The sequence below is a fragment of the Corvus cornix genome, chromosome 2 (assembly GCF_000738735.6).
Source record: "Corvus cornix cornix isolate S_Up_H32 chromosome 2, ASM73873v5, whole genome shotgun sequence".
Lineage (NCBI taxonomy): Eukaryota > Metazoa > Chordata > Aves > Passeriformes > Corvidae > Corvus > Corvus cornix.
Window position 1 is genome coordinate 51,774,285 of NC_046333.1, and position 16,157 is coordinate 51,790,441.

A 16,157-nucleotide genomic window follows, 5' to 3' on the forward strand; every position below is an offset into this window, starting at 1 on the left:
AGATGCTGATGAAGCAGCTATATCCTAAAGCAAAGTTTGAAAGTTTTTTCAAAGCTTTCCTATAGAGAAGTTGACTCTGCAGAAGAACTTCAGTCCATGGAAAAGAATAGGCTTGTTTAGGCCATTTTTAAAAAAAAATTCTTTTACATTCAGTAAAAATGAAGACAAGAAGATTACAAAGTTCATAACAAGAAGTGTTCCTGTAGCCTATAAAGATGCCAAAAGATGTCTGAGAGCATCTCCTGCTATAGTCTAGTGAGCAAAATATTTTCTGTATGATTCCTCAGTTCTCCTGTGAGAGATAGTACCATAATCCCACTGTCTACCATCTTCCATCTCCAGTATTTTCTTGCTGCAGTTGAAGCCTGTGTGAGTCTGCACTGGCAAGAAATCATACCATTCAATTTAATTCAGCTGCATTTAACATAATCATTTACAGCAGATGTAATTCTTTATAGCACTATGTGCTATGGTCAAAATGGGTATTTAGAGCACTGGTTCCAGAAGCTGGCTCCTGTCCTGTGCATAATCTGTAGTTGTGCTCTAAGATTATGGTATTTTGTGTAATATGAATACTACCTAGTACTATGATGTCCTGTTAGTTCTAAGGATTCCTAACACCTTTCTGTTGCAATGAAGTAAAGATGAAAAATGATGCTGTATTTACAACCAATAGAACATGAATGCTTTCTGTTTGGTAGTAGCATAATGAAGCTCCTAAATCAGGGTCTAATTTTGCCATTACAAGTAGAGTGAACATACTATTACTGTGTGATAATACTGCAAGACGTATCTTATTCTTGAAGGAGCTTGACTATATATAGATCTGCACAATTTTTTCTATTATGAAAACAAGGCAGATAGGTTTGCTATGTGTATTCCTAAAGTTATGTGCTTAAATACTTTCTTGAAAACAACTTAATCTTTAACATTTCCAAGCCCTCATAGTCTGTCTTCCTTCCTTCTTTTCTTCTTGAGAGAAAGAAATACATCTTTGTGTGTACTGTGCATATATGTATGAAAAATAAACTTCCTCACTGGCAAGTAAACCCAAGAACAATGTTGCTAGCAGCTGTTGTGCTTAAAGCCTAGTGGAGAACACTGTTCCCTTATGAGCTCTCAATGCTCTTCTCAACATCAGTAATCAACATGCCAGAACAATGTATTACAAACTCAAAAGCCCAGGCCAGGAGACCACAAAAGCTCCTCTGTCTCATGTGAGGGAACTGAAAAGAGGCTTTCATAGTGCTGGAGAATATGCTGGCAGACTGTGACAGTTCAGAGCCCTCAGTGTTCCGGAAGATGTTTATGTACAAGAAGGGCAAATCTTGTCTAATCCTTGGTTCAGAAGCTACTATAACTGTTATTATTTAAAAACGGGAAGAATCATATGTATGTGTTGAAGACGACAATCAGATAATTACAGGCTACTCAGTGGCTGAGACATTGAAAAGGTCTTCATGCTCCTTCCAGCAGGAGAAGGACATCTTATCTACTCTCACAAATGAAAAGCAAGACGTATCCTTTAAAAAAACCCATAAATCTATTTCCTCCTATTTTATAAAGTAGTTATTTCTGTAGTCAATTATTTTTGCAAGCAAAAAGTTATAAAACCGAAGAGTTGGATAACAACAATGGTGTTTTTTCTTAAGGATGAAAATAACAACCTAATAAGCACCCAGTTCTCAGATTTTCACTTAGGTTTGTAACTGTCAAGTTGCTGAGAAGAGTTAAGCTTCCATTGCGTAAAATGGCACCAAAGTAAGAAAAAGTAACTTCTCACTGCATTGTCCATCTAAAAAGGAAGGTACCTACTTGGGTTTTCAGGAAGTCTTGCTAGACACCACTGCCCTGCAATATGTCAGAGAGAGGAAGATCAGCTTGGCATATAGAATACTGGTTTTTGTAACTTTATTTTAAATGAAATTACATTCAGATACAGCCCAGCTATATTAGCAGACATTTAAACAAATGTTTAAAGCTAACTTCTATGATTAATCTCTTAGCTTCACAATTCTTTTGTCATTGATATTACAAGCTCAGACTAAATTCACTCTTTTGCATTACCCTGATTCAAAATCCAAAGCATGTTAAAAAAATACAAAAATGTCTAAAATTTCACTTTCCAACCTAACTTATAAGAATAATAAAACTACTAAAATGCTGTCATTAAAAAGCCCCATTGATATGATTTACAGCTGTACAAATTGTTTAAAACAAGCATTACTGGATAAGTGATCAAAGCAGTGCTAAAGATTTGAAGAAGTTTTCCCACTGCCCTTAAGCAGACTTTTCTGGCTAAGTTACAAATAAAAACCACTTTGAAAATGTATTCTTAAATTCACCAGAATAAAAAAAAGCCCAAGTGTGCCTGAGAGAAAAGAGAAGGCCATATTCTATAGTGCATATTCACACTCCAAATTCCCAGAAATACTACCGAAACCAGGGATTTCCTTCCCTTTGATGTGCTTGATATTTGTCTAAGACCTGCACAGAAAATTAGAAAGACATCCTGCACCTGACAAGGTGAACAGTCTGCATGCTGAAGAAGAACTGAGTACTGCTGAGTAAGGCAACTGAGGTGAGGTATGGCTTAAGAGCAATCTGGTTAAGGCAGAGTATGTGTTTTTGAAGCTGTTACTTTTGCTTCCACTTCAAAGCACTAGTGCACTACAACGTGTTTAAGAGCTTTAGTTAAAAAGACCTGGTGGAGCTGGAGCTGGTTCAGAGATAAACCTAAAGGAATTCATTACAATACGCTAGAAAGTCCCTCAAAAAAACCTCTGTCGATTTCATACTCTAACGGTATTCAGTCTACAGCTCCACACATATATGTATTAACAAGGTAAACAAAAATGTTAAGCACAGCTTTCTCAAAATATCCATCCATTATTTGCCGCTTGTGAGCCACAACTCCTACTGTGGATCAGACATTAGCTGAAATTTTCAGTGAGTGTAGCAATATGCGGGCCTAGTAATTAAATCAGGTGCTTTCTTTGCAACAGATAGTCCTCTATCAGGCCAAATACTGCACGGTATTATATCGGCCTTAATCTAAAGGAATTTATGTGGCATTAGTTTGGATTTTTAAGTGAAGAGAGAATTTGGTCCAGTTTAGCACATTAAAATAAACTGATCCACAGCTTCTCTTTGAAGAATCAATAGATTAAAGACAGTGTTTTTCTTTCTTTTAAGATTAAAGATTGGCAGCACTTTCTGTATTTACTACTAGGAAAGCCCACTTACCCCATTTGGCCAGTTTACAATTATTTATCCTTTCCAGTGCTAAGAATTTCTAGGTTATTCACAGAAATACATCAAAGCTCAGGAAAGTGTAACAACAGATGCACCGTATTGTTGCATAAGCTTATGCTTAAAAAGACTAGAAAGTAGCTGGGCTCTGATCATTCTTTGGCTTGAAGCTGGAGTCTCCTTGGAGAGATCAGTTCTTCCATTTGTTGGAGTCCCAAGCCAGGAACCAGCCTGTGAATGTGGGGGGTTCATGCCCTTGCTTCACAATTACAATGGGGGTTCCCTTATCTCTGCCAGAAGGATCTGTTTCGATATAGCGTTTGGCTAAAAACAGAGAGGAAATAAAACATGGACTATATTAGTTCATTCCTTTGGTATAAAAAATGCATTAAAATCCATAGTGAAAGAACATAGGGCTGCTATAATACAGTATTCATTTAATTATTTCAAAGGCAATGAGATGATCAGGTAATTGCTGATTTTTCCCAGCTGGCAGTGAAGGAATTTTCCATGAAGTTAAAACAGAGGGATTGCTCTTCTGATCAGTTCGTTGCCATACAGGTGGGTTTTGCCTCTTAAACAGGAGAAAGCATTTGCTGGTGCTGTGAGGATGCATGAGCTTCGTTCCCATTTCATCCATGTAAAAGCCAGTGTAGTTTCCCTTGACATCCCAACATGACATCAATACAGAAACACAGCCAGGTAACCCTCGCTGCTCCAGGGAAATACATGCAAGGGTTTTCAGCACAAACTTCGTCAGAATAGCTCAGCTATGTGAAGTCACACCAAGGATGACGTATGGTTTTTCAAGGAGGCACATGCCACTTAAGTTGTCTTGATTTGTTTTGTATTTGTTTTGTAATTGGAATTTCCTCCTGCAAATTTAACTTAGTGAAGGGTGGCACTAAAAGGACTTGCTGGCAATCCTTTCTCAGTATACATTATTGAGGGTGGAGGTTAGCAGGGACCTCCTTTTAAATTCCTTCTCTTTTCAGTGCAGTTACTTTTCATCAGGCTTTCCTACATATTATTTAAAAATCTCTGCAGCCCAATAATGCTATCTTGATTCATTTTATCCTTCATAAACTTACAGGGTTTTAAAGTGAATTTAAAGGTGACAATAATCATCTCCTGTATTAAATCCTAGTAAGCTCAGTAACACTTTTAGACACAGTAAGCATAACTAGATTTCTTCTACATCATATTTTCCTCTTTGTTAAGTAATATTGATGCTACTTCACTCAGAAATCTGCCAAATTGATTTGATTTACCTGATTTAAAGGATTCCTGACGCTCAGTTTCATTAGCATCCTTCCCAATCCAGATGAAAACCTGCAAACAGATGAAAGATATAACGTCCCTGGTGTTATAAAGATATTGTGTACAGCTGGTAAAGCACGAAATAGTTGATTCCACTAGAAGAAAGAATATACACTATGAAAAGACTGAAGAGATACAGAGCTCTCACAAACCACAACTGATGTTTTTTTTCTCCCTTGTAAGAAAGTGTAGTTATGCCCTCTATGACACTGGAAGACCAGACCTTTATTCATTCTGATGAAAGGAACTCCAGTTACCTTTTCCATAGATATCTTTTATACTTTGCCAAGGAAATTGCTCTTTAGGTGCCGATAGTAGTACTGTCTCTGGTTTGAGCTTTGTGTGCACATCAACATTTTTGCTTTGTGATCTGTGCTACCCTGGGTGACTGCTAGATAGCCCACTGAAAAACCCAACACCCAGAGCCTTGATCTGCAATCCCCCACATCCCCTTTTTTTTTTTCTCTGAGGGATTCTCTTGGAAACCAGCTACATGTCCCAAGACTTCTTGAGTCAGTATGTCCCAGCTATCCATCCAGCTCTTCCCCCACCATCTCCCATCACTCCTTTCCACATGGACCATGGACATTCCTCCTTATTTCCAAAAACCTCAGCCTTTTGTTCGTTAAGGGTTAGGCTGAAGAAGACAAATAGGGCATGGGCCTTCTCCCCTTTCCCTCCAAGAGGAGAGGAGGGGCAGAGACAATGTACTGTGAAAACAGATGCATTCCCTAAATCTGCAGTGAGTTTGCCTGTCATTCAAAAAGCTCTCCACATTTTCAGTTTTCAGTGAACTGGGAAACGATAGAGATTATTTCTGTCACCCTCCATTCAGTTTCTAGTATGGAGTAATTTTTGTAAGGGTCTAGTAGGTTTCCCCTTTCTCTACTAGGACTTTTTGTAGGTGCTCCTGCTACATGGATTTAGTGGATTCTAAATACCTTTAATGCAATAACTTTTTAAAAAAATCAATACATTTTTGTGATAAAGTCAAGAAAGCTATTAAGAACGCAAAACACTGCTGGGTCTTATATACTTGTGCAGCCTCCATTGGTTTAAATAAGAAGTGCCTGCCATGGCCTCACATTATGCTTGGAAATTCAATCTCATGTGTGCACACTAGCACGTCATATAGCTCAAAATGTATAGCTCCTTTTGGTATAATTTAAAGAAAATAAAACTGTTTCCATTCTGTCAAGATGATTGTTCCTCCCATCTTATGAACTAAGTGATTAAGAATAAACTATCCTTGTTATCACAAAAAGCAGTGCTCAAGTACACAGCTCACCTGCTCCCAAGCATCCAGCAACATGACATCATCTTCAGCCAAATCGTCCTGAGTGAATTCTCCTGGGACCTCTTCAATCTAGAAAGGATAATATGTTTAGAGGGGCTTTTTTTGTTGTTTTCAATGATTTATCAAGATATACAATTTTGCAAAGACCTAAGATATTTTTATAATGTGCAGAGGCTGATGAACCCTTCTTTTCACTCCTACAGGATCAAGCCCTAAACTGATTTGATGAATGCATTAAGGCTTCTCTGAAAGAAAACAAATCACATAATGTCATGTCCTATAAAATCAGCTCTCCGTTTCTCAGAATTGGTAAGATATCCTAAGGAGAGGCAAAGACTTACACTGTAATTGTTGACTACTGTTAATTGGGACTGAGGTCTGCCAGAAGAAGGAGACAGGAACATTTCCATAGAGCACCTTGAACCAACCAAGCTGATATCAGCTGATACATTCATGCAGTTTACATTCATTAATTAGGAAAAGAAACTGCTTTGAATTTGCAGTGGGTGAGCTCAGTGATGAAACTCACATCCAACCAAGCTTCCTGGCCACTTGACAATGGGACATTACAGTTGACTAAGCCATTGAGGATTAGTCCCCAAAGAAAAGGCAGACTGCTTGCTTCTTCCAAGGATGTACATGCAGATAAAAAGGCAGTTTATTATTATTCGGTATGAGAAGGAGAGATAATAATGTAGCTAATGGTTCCAGCTCTTAAAGGATTGTCAAGGGTTTGGCTATGTGTGGTCATGTGGGAGTGCTAAAGGGACGATAAGCAGATGGTGAAAAAGACATTCCTTTTCCCCACCCTGTGTTATGGTGGCCATAAAGTCAGAGTGGTCTGACCTGCCTCTTCTGGGACCTCTCACGGTGGTGATTCAGTTACTAGAGAAATGCTACAGGAAAGAGGGGATTTCACAGAATTTGGAGGGAATTTAAAATAAAAAGTACGTCCATAGCTCCCAGCAGACTACTACAGAGAGGTTGGTTCCTATTACTGTGTTTCCCAGGAGTATTTTAGAAGCTTGTTAGAATACACTTTGCTATTCTCCTAAGATTTTAAAGTCCTTATTAAAGGATCCTATTTGTTTTATCCCTCTCCAAATGACTGGGCTGTGCCTTAAGGAGACTTCCAGCTATGTCCCCTACCTAAAACTGAGCGTGTCCTTGCCAAATGGTGACACAGCATTGCCCTCCCAGAATACAGTAAGTAATTAAGCCTGAATCACAGACTTAATATCCAGTGCATAGCTCTGGGTGTTTCTGCCACGGAAGTAGGTCTTCCTAGCTCCTTGAGCACAGGCCAATACCTTAAAGGCATAATTACACATCTTAAATCTCTATGGAAAATTTCAGACTGCTAGAGATTTTTGGCAAGCAGCATTTATTTTCCTTGCCACCACTGTCAAATGCATAAGGGGCAAGGCACTGAGCTGCACTTCCTCAGCAAGTTGATAGCAATCTGGTGATGCTCTGCAAGAATTAAATTGCTTTTGACTGGGAAAATACCTTATCTTTTTGCATCTGCAAGCCTCTATTTCCAGGCTGGAGCAGGCTCTGCATGCAAACTTCTGCTGTATTAATTATTCTGTTCATTCATTGCATTTTGACAGTTTAAAGCACCAAATGTCCACTCTCTAGCTCTTGCCAAGCCTGGCTAACTAAGCCAGTTCCCCAAATTCATTTAATGACCACTTATTTCCAAGGCAAAATACACCAGAAACTATATAATTAAACAGAGAGGAAAGTACCTATCATATACTCACAATAAATCTGCCAGTCTTATTAGAACAACCATACAAGCGAGGGGGATGATCTTCAGCCTTTGTCAAGAGTTGTGCTGAAGTCTGGTATTTTTTTTTACCTCCAAGTGCTTTCCAGAATTCCTCTAAAATACAGAATATATAATTTATTCACCAGCTGATTTAACATTTGATGTTTTAGCTTGTTAGATAGTGTTCCAGAAATTCCCAAACAATCTCAAAGATGAATGCATTTTCTTACAGTACTTCCTGCAGTTTGTCAAAATACCGATATCAGTCGCATACCTAGTGATGCCATGAAGATTTTTTGCCCTTTTCTTTTATACCCCTTTTACACCTTTTTATAACTTCTGTATTCTTAGTGCTTTTTGCCTACATTCTTGGACTTGTTTGTCAAGCTAAGAGATTAAACATTTTAGAAGCTTCGTAGCTAGGGATCAGTGTGCCCCAGACCCCAAGGTCCTCTCCAGAACACATTCTGTAAACCAAGATAGAACCATCCAGGGGAAGGTTCCTTGGGGAGGGGGGGCTCACTTGAGCCTCTCATTGGGGAATCTTTGATAGATATGCTAATTAGTAAAACCTATAATATTATACCTGATCTTTTGCAGGTATACTCGGCGGGGTGCATCTCAATGCATATGACCAGGAAGTGTGCACCTAAGGATCCTTAAAATAAATACCAAAGTAAAATCCCTTTTCCCCTTCTAACCGTGTTTGACTCTTGATTTTAAGACCAGGAAAAGGCATCACTAGAAAAATCATAGATTTTAGAATGGCCTGGGTTGGAAGGGACTTTAAAGATCATCTAGTTCCAATGCCCCTGCCATGGGCAGGGACACCTTTCAGTACACCAGGCTGCTCAGAGCTCCATCCAACCCAGCATTAAACACTTCCAGGATGAGGCATCTACCACTTCTCTGGGCAATCTGTTCCAGTGCCTCACTACCCTCACTGTAAAGAATTTTTTCCTAACATCTAATCTAAACCTACTGTCTCCCTGCAGTGCTCTGTATTCTCAGCTGTCTATTAGCAGCTACGTGGCCTCATACGAACCTGGTTCCTGGCCTTCATTAATCTTAGCAGTTTGGCATTTGAGAACATTGGCAATGTATTGAGCTCCTTGTTCCTCTTCTTTGCTTGCTCCTTTTCCTACCCAGGTGTAGCCAGAGTTGTTTGGCAGTTTCAGAACAAAGACATCATTAGAGTTTAGTGACATTGCGTCAACATCAACCTAGATTAAAAAAGAGATTGTTTTATTCTTCAAATTTTCAAATAATGTAATTACTATTTTGCATGTTTATATAAAATGTGTAGACGTGTTAATCTGCTATGCTTTTGGTCTTCAGTTCTTCCCTAGTTTTATACTGATACAAATTAGAGAAGAACTTAAGTCAGGGAACTGACTTGCAGGGCAAAACTTGGGACTGTTTGCAGTAGGAAAGACCATCTCATAGGGGTTGCTGACTTCTTGTCTATTCTTTGTCAACTGACTGTTCACTGTGTGTATTCTTACAGTTCCTCTGAACGATGTAGACTGGTTCCAGCCAGCTACAGCATATTCTCTTTGGTTTATTGGGTGGGTTTGTCAACTAGAGCAGTGGATTGGATTTGGAGTTCTGTGTTCCGAACAGATGTGACTCCCCAACAAGATTAGTTAGAGGAGCTCACAGCAGCTGTATCATTTCCCACTAGGAATGGCTGGTTTACTTAGCAGGTGACCTTACCTCTGCAATCCTAGTAATGGCTGCTAGGTTCCTGCGGATTTGGAAGAGTCGTGTTGGTGGAGCAGGTTTCTGACCTTCCTTCTTGGATGTCCCATCCTTGTAGACAACAAGTGGTTTGTTTTTGAACAAGCTCAGTAAATGTGCAGGCTCTTTGCCTTGACTGACTCGGATCTGTACGTATGTAGAGAAATGCAGTAAAAGAAATAAAAGGACACAAGTGGTTATTTTTGGTCTTTGCTGAATAGCTTAGGGGATCTTAGCCAACAATGCTAAGTATGTTAGCAAAAATGAGAAATAGCAAGCTGAGGAGATCTAAAAATATAGTTACAGACATATAGAGTTAGAGCATTTGTGAGATTTTTTTTGTCAATCACGCTGACACAAAGACGAGATTCAAAATTCTAACAAAATATTTAGCTGATTAAAATGGCTGCTATCTACTGTAATAAGAACGTCACTCATTTTCAAAAGAACTGTCATTTTATAGTGTTTTATAGAATTACTTAATTCTCCTGAAAAACTATCTTGGAAGTTTAAGTGCCCTGTATTTAAGCAGAAGAGAAAGTTTGTTCATTTTATTCATTACTTCTGTATGTATTTTATCTGCAAGAGGATGAAAAAGAGCAGCATAAATTTCTCATCCAGAAGATAACGTGGATGATGAAAATAAACTTCCATTACAGATGTAAAAGATGTTGTGCCATGAAGAATATGAAAAATGACTATTTTTAGGTTAATGTATGGTAAAAGTTATTTGTATGCAACCATTTAATCTTCCTTTGTAACAGTGCCACTGGCCAAGGTAGAGGGCTGCAAATCCCTGCCTTTCATTCCCAGAAAGAAAAGGAAAAAAGGGAATGAGACATGCTGTGTAGCCAGCAGACTAGGAGATGTGGAGAACCCTCAGTGAGGCCTGGGGCAGCTGAGAGCCAGGGTGCCCAGAGAGGTGGCTGCAGCTGGGCAGGAGCAGGTGCTTTTACTGATTTCACAGGCAGAGAGACTGCTACAGTTCTCTGGTAAGGATAACCTAGGATACATATACTTGTAAGGGACGAACTGCAGCAGGATTTTACAAATGGGAAAAAACCCCTCAAACCACAAAAAAAGCCTCAAAAACCGAAAACCCAAATAAACTCAAAAAACCCCAGTTCCCCCAAATTGCAGTGAAACATTCCTGCAAGCCCAACTTTTTAATAGTCATTTGTACTGTTGTGCCATCTAGTGACCACACAAAACAGCACACTTAAAGCTTTCAAATAATGCTGATAGAGATGTTAGGCACAGGTAATATATTCTATTTATTTGCATAAAAATACACACATACATACATACATACATATGTGTATATATATGCACATAGGGATACGTACACATATATATTCCTAAGATCATTGCAGGCTAAAAGTACTTTTAGGTATCACATCTACTGCAGTGAAATGGATCTTCTTCAGCTTTGATAAAAACACTTTTTAAGCACTTTAATATTGCAGTTGTTAGTAGTAATAATGTTATTACTTTAAGATTAACACTGGCCTTGGGTATGAGACAGGACCACATTGTGCTGGACACTGTCCAAATATAGAACACACGTTAGGAATATTTCAAACAGTAATTATCTAAAAGTGTTCTAATCCTTAATATAATTTCAATCAGAAATCATAACTGATTAGAGGCTAAAAGTATGGGCTGCCATCTGAATTAACTGTACCTTGGTGGGTGGGGGAAGCCTTTTGCTTTTGTAAATAAGAAATGGGAATCACAGAATTATCTCCTGCTGCCTAGAAAATCTCTGCTTGTCCCTTGTCATCTTACAGTTCAAGCTTTTCTGTGAGAAGAGACCTCTCAGGTCTTCACCTACCGACCACTTCTCAGTAGTGATGTAAGGAGAGCACACCTAGTCAAGCTAAGGACTACCTTATCTACACACACCTTTTATTTGCCAGTGTCCTGTGCCTTGCCTTGCACACCCCATTTCTGCAAGTGAGGATGTGTATCCTGCTTTCATGGAGCTGCAAGCACTATGGGATGGGAAAGCCCAAGTTATGTTCCTCACTGAGGCAAGGAAAAGTCAGACCCTGTTGCACAATTCCAGCAGGCTTTCCTCTTTTGTCTGTCATGTGGCTTTCATATCTCCCAGTTTTGGCCCTCTAAAAGTCAGGTGTCTTGTCTGGGCTAAAGATCACAACTTCCTCCATAATGAAAAGGAGACAGGGGAGCTCCCACAGGGCTATTGACTTGTCAGAATCCTGCTTTGGAGTGAGCTGCCCTGGGACAGTCTTATCATTCAGTCTCCACTGGCCATGCATAGGGTCTGTAGGTCTTGTCAGGACGGAAACCTAATTTTAAAAGAGTGGAAATCAAAGGAAAGAAAAGGCAGTTTTAGGTTCTGGCATATCTGTGTTCTTTTAGACAGCTACATCCAGGAAGGATTATTCAAGTGGGCAATCTCTGGCACCTTTAACAGGATCCCATGGTGCTTGGCTTGATACAGACCTGAGCAATTGGCATTTCCAGTCTTTAAATGCTAGCTCCTCCTTTCAATTCTCATCGAAATTTGCATATATCACATGCTCTGCTTGATTTTATCCAAAAGACACAAACCTGCACAGCCTGATCACCTAATGACCGATCCAGCTGAACAGTCAGAAATGCAGAGGCAGTCAGTTCATCTTTTGTAGCGTGGGCTCCTTGCCTGAGGAAGACAAGGAGAAAGACAATGGTTAAATTCAGCTTCAGAATAACCCAGAGTTTATGCTGTATGACAAACTCACAGTGAACAATCTTACATTTTCATGTGTTCTACTCAAAAGGACATAAAGCCAACATAAAATAATATCCACACACTGCAGGCCTGTGCAAAGGCAACCAAGCATACCATGTATAGATGATCTGCCCTCTAGGGTAAGTGTAGAGGATAACGTAACAGTCACCCCCATAGAACTGTCCATATGTCTCAGGTCCCACAGGAACTCGGCCACTGCTTTCCACACGCCAGATCTGGGGAAACAGGGAAATCATTGGAGATTGCTGAATTTCATCCTGAGACTCTTCACAAAGCACTTTACTGTCTTATCCCTTGAGTGTCCTTTCTGTTCCCAAGTGTTATTGAATAGAAATAGGGAGGATTCTTCATGAAGGAGGTAGATACACCCTGCCCCCACTGAATGAATGAATGACAAACATCAACAAGGGACTACAATATGCTTTTCTTTGTCTTGATGCTTTAGTGCCACATGATCACTTCGTAATGTTATGCTGAACTTTCTTGACACCTTAAGGTGACAATATGACATGGCACAACATTATGATCCATCATAAAACTAATGTATCATTTTGGAGAGGCACGCTGCAGTAAGATAACACACTGTTAGGCAGATTTCTTCCTATTTCATTCACTACAGCCCAGTCCAGTCAACAATAGGCTGCTCAAGCCTATGGACCATCCCAAGTGTGAGGTCAGAAACTAGAAAATACACCAATGAGACTGTAGGTATTCATCCCTTCTTTTCTTCCAGAAGCCCAACATGCAATTTTCATTCAACAGGCCATGTTGATACAATGCCATGCCAGCCCTGTGTAGTCCAAAGATAGTCCTGAAGTGGGAAAAAGATGGAGAGATCTAGAAAGACTGTACAGTAATCTTTCCTCTTCAAATCCAGGCTACTTGAGAGACACACTAGGGACGAAGAAGGTTCCTCTAGAAACCAGATTGGATACATACATAAAGACATAGAATGGATTTCTGACTCCAAGAGCAAGTCTTCCCATTCCAGATTTCAAGCTGATATGAGCTTGAAGTTTCTTCTTTAGACTAAGGATCATATTTAAAGTATCTATTTACAAGGTATTGTGTAGAATGGGGAATATTTCTGCTGTTTGATTTCTCTTGATGACTGGTACATCTTTCATAGGCACCAAAAGAACACAACCCATCATACAGCTGATATTCACCGACTACTTCTAAGTATCTTTTCTGATGCTACAAGTAACACTTCCACTAATGTAGCATTAATGTAAACAACAGTATAAAAATTAAAACACAGAGTAGCAGCTTATCCCATTACAAGTAGCAGAATACATTAGTTAGATAAGATACAATTTATCACAACACAAACATTACCTCTACTTTCCCTGAACCGTCATCTACCATGTTATGCTGGGCAGCCATTTGTGGAGACTCATGTAACTTGGTAGCATCAAATTCAATCTGCTCGATTTTAGCCACCCTCTCTGTGACATACACTTTGCCGAAGCCATCGCTTTGATCTTTATCCTTCCAGTCTTTGAAAAACTGTTTGAAAATTGGTGTTTCGCCTCCTTCAGGAAGGACTTGAATCTGAAATGAAGGCAGACACATCAAACAGAAGGAAAACAAAACTGGCACAGTTACTCAGAAATTTTCTAGGTTATATGTTAGTGAAATATTGCCCTTATGTCTTATAAGCCCTTAAAAATATTTTTTCTGGTGACTTAAAAAAAATGTCTTTAACAGAGCTCATGCTCTCCTGGTATCACCTCCATAAATAGATCGCACCTGTGTGTTAGCAGGATAATTCATCTGCTGTATGAATTGTTCAGCATTCTTCATGGCAGCTTTTCTCTCTTGAGGGTTAGCATCCTTGCCTGATTAAAACAGAAGGATAACAGTACGTGGGAAAGGGCAATAAGCTCACAGAACCTTCAAAAACAAGAGGTCCTGGAGCCAGGTTCTCTTTGACATTGCTCTTATCTCAGTCTTGAACAAACACAAATGCTGGACATGGCATGAGCAAGAAGATTCACATGAGGTTGAATGGCCAAAACAGTGCTTCAGTAGCTTTGAAAACAGTCAATTTAAAGGAAGAAAAAAAAAAAAAGAAAAAAAAAGGGAAAAAAAAAGGGAGAAAAAGGGGGCATTTTGTTTTGCTTAGTGTTTCTACAAGAATAAAAACCTGTTAATAAGTTAATAATACCTGCTTGGCTCAAGGTATCCTGGGTTTTTTCTCTTCCTTTGCTGGGCAGCAATATGGTCAATAAAGCTGAACTGCCTCCACTTCTTCAGGCAGTGCAAAAGAGTAAAAGAAACTCCTGTTTTGTCTGGCTGGGCTTTGCAATTTATCCATTTCCCAATCCACTACTCCTTGTTCAGCCTTGCTCCGTGTTAGACATCTCTGGAAGTCTCTGTGGGATGACACTGTGTACCAGGTCTGTGTCCCAGCAGGCTGCAGTGACTACATTCCATAGACCTCTTGGTCTAATCAGGTGCTCTGATAAGGCATTCATTGTATCCCATTTTGAATGAGACCATTGCCGAAGTAATTCACACTTCTCACCTTTAGTGGCCTGAAGATTGCCAGCAGAGATGACAACTGCAGTCTCCCGTGCAAGAGTGAGTCCAAGGGGGGTTTTTCACATATTATTTTTACTGGCAGTGGCAAAGTGAGGATGCACACAGGAGCACACAGGGCCACAGCCAAAGAGCCTAAATCATATTTTATTTATTTTATGCCTGAGCCTGTTGGCTTGGTTCTTCTGGAGCTGTCATATACAGTTACAATAGGGAATCAGGGGGTCAGCTAGACCATAGGCCATCTGAGCACAATGCTCCCCAAATGTTTTCTTTTAAAGGATGGTTCCCTAACTGCAAATAAAGTTTTCAAGCAAAAGGCTTACAATGCTTCCTGGGCTGACTTGAGAGGCTTGACAAGTGCATAAAGTAATTACTTGGTATTGCATGCAGTAAAACAAAACACAAATGCCACAGAATAATTAATAAGCTGCCTCGTACCAAAAAAAAAAAAAAAAAAAAAGGAGGTACTTAGCACTGGATTTTAATGGCAGCACTACAACAATTCAGCTATAAGGTGTCAAGACCTCATTCCACAGTAGTAGTATTCTTCTTCAGGGAAACATTCAGACAAAGCAATTGCAGACTGATGATACCTCAGAGATATATTTACAAGAAAAAAAGAGACATCAAAGCATTTGCAAGCTTATGATTTTAGTTCATGCCTTGGACATGCACCTTTCAATTTCACACCTCTGTGGAGAGATCTACCCAAATGGAATGTTCAGTGTCCAGATTTTGTCCCAGAAGATAGGGATTTGATGACAATATACAGAAGTCATAGAATTATTTATATTTGCTTTGTACTTGCCACTTACATAAGCGTTTAATCTCCCAAGCTTACAGATGTCTCAAAAATAGGATCCTTAGAAAAGACTCAGTCTTGAGGCCCTTATAGAAGTGAGCAACCCTTGTTCACAGACTGCACCAGGCAAGAGCTGTGTGCAGGGCTCTGTGTCCAGCCAGTATTAAATCCTTGCTAGTGTCCCAAGGGTGTTGTGTCAACTCCTTAGGTATCTCTGTGTAGCTTCTGCATTTGCAATACAAGTGACCTCTTACCCTTCCACACAAAGATCTTCCTGGCAGCACCATTGTCCAAAATGAAGCACTCCTCAGACAAAAGCATAGCCATAGAGAAGGGGTTTTCCTCTGCTACCACGGACACTTTCATGGATCCACTTGCATCTGACACCTAAGAAAACAATAATTTCAGATTTAGATCAACTCTGGCTTTTACAGCCAAATTAATTTGTGCTCCCAAAAGTACTATAAAAATCAGTTGCCATTCCTATATAACTATATGGCTATATGAAATTTGTGTACTGCTGGAAAGTAAAGTAGGCTAAGGATTATTATTTTTTGTTTCATTTCATTTTACATCCAATAGAGGGAGATATAGTGTTAATTTTAGGAAGTTTGTTGGATCCTTGACTCACAACTTCTTAAAATAAATCTGTTTGTCTTCCACTTCC

General features: G+C 39.4%; 1 protein-coding gene across 1 annotated transcript in view; it reads right to left on the reverse strand.

Annotated features, from left to right (window-relative positions):
• Nucleotides 1–1,889: 1,889 nt before the first annotated feature.
• Nucleotides 1,890–16,157, reverse strand: part of SCIN (scinderin) — a 49,570-nt gene continuing 35,302 nt past the window's right edge. The window contains exons 6-16 of the mRNA XM_010399101.4: nt 15,745–15,877; nt 13,894–13,982; nt 13,480–13,695; nt 12,235–12,356; nt 11,961–12,051; nt 9,360–9,530; nt 8,689–8,866; nt 7,636–7,757; nt 5,861–5,938; nt 4,524–4,584; nt 1,890–3,576 (exon numbers count right to left, since the gene is read on the reverse strand). Of these exons, the coding sequence (XP_010397403.3) occupies nt 3,443–3,576; nt 4,524–4,584; nt 5,861–5,938; nt 7,636–7,757; nt 8,689–8,866; nt 9,360–9,530; nt 11,961–12,051; nt 12,235–12,356; nt 13,480–13,695; nt 13,894–13,982; nt 15,745–15,877 (1,395 nt within the window). The 3' untranslated portion in view covers nt 1,890–3,442. The remainder of the gene's footprint in view (nt 3,577–4,523; nt 4,585–5,860; nt 5,939–7,635; nt 7,758–8,688; nt 8,867–9,359; nt 9,531–11,960; nt 12,052–12,234; nt 12,357–13,479; nt 13,696–13,893; nt 13,983–15,744; nt 15,878–16,157) is intronic.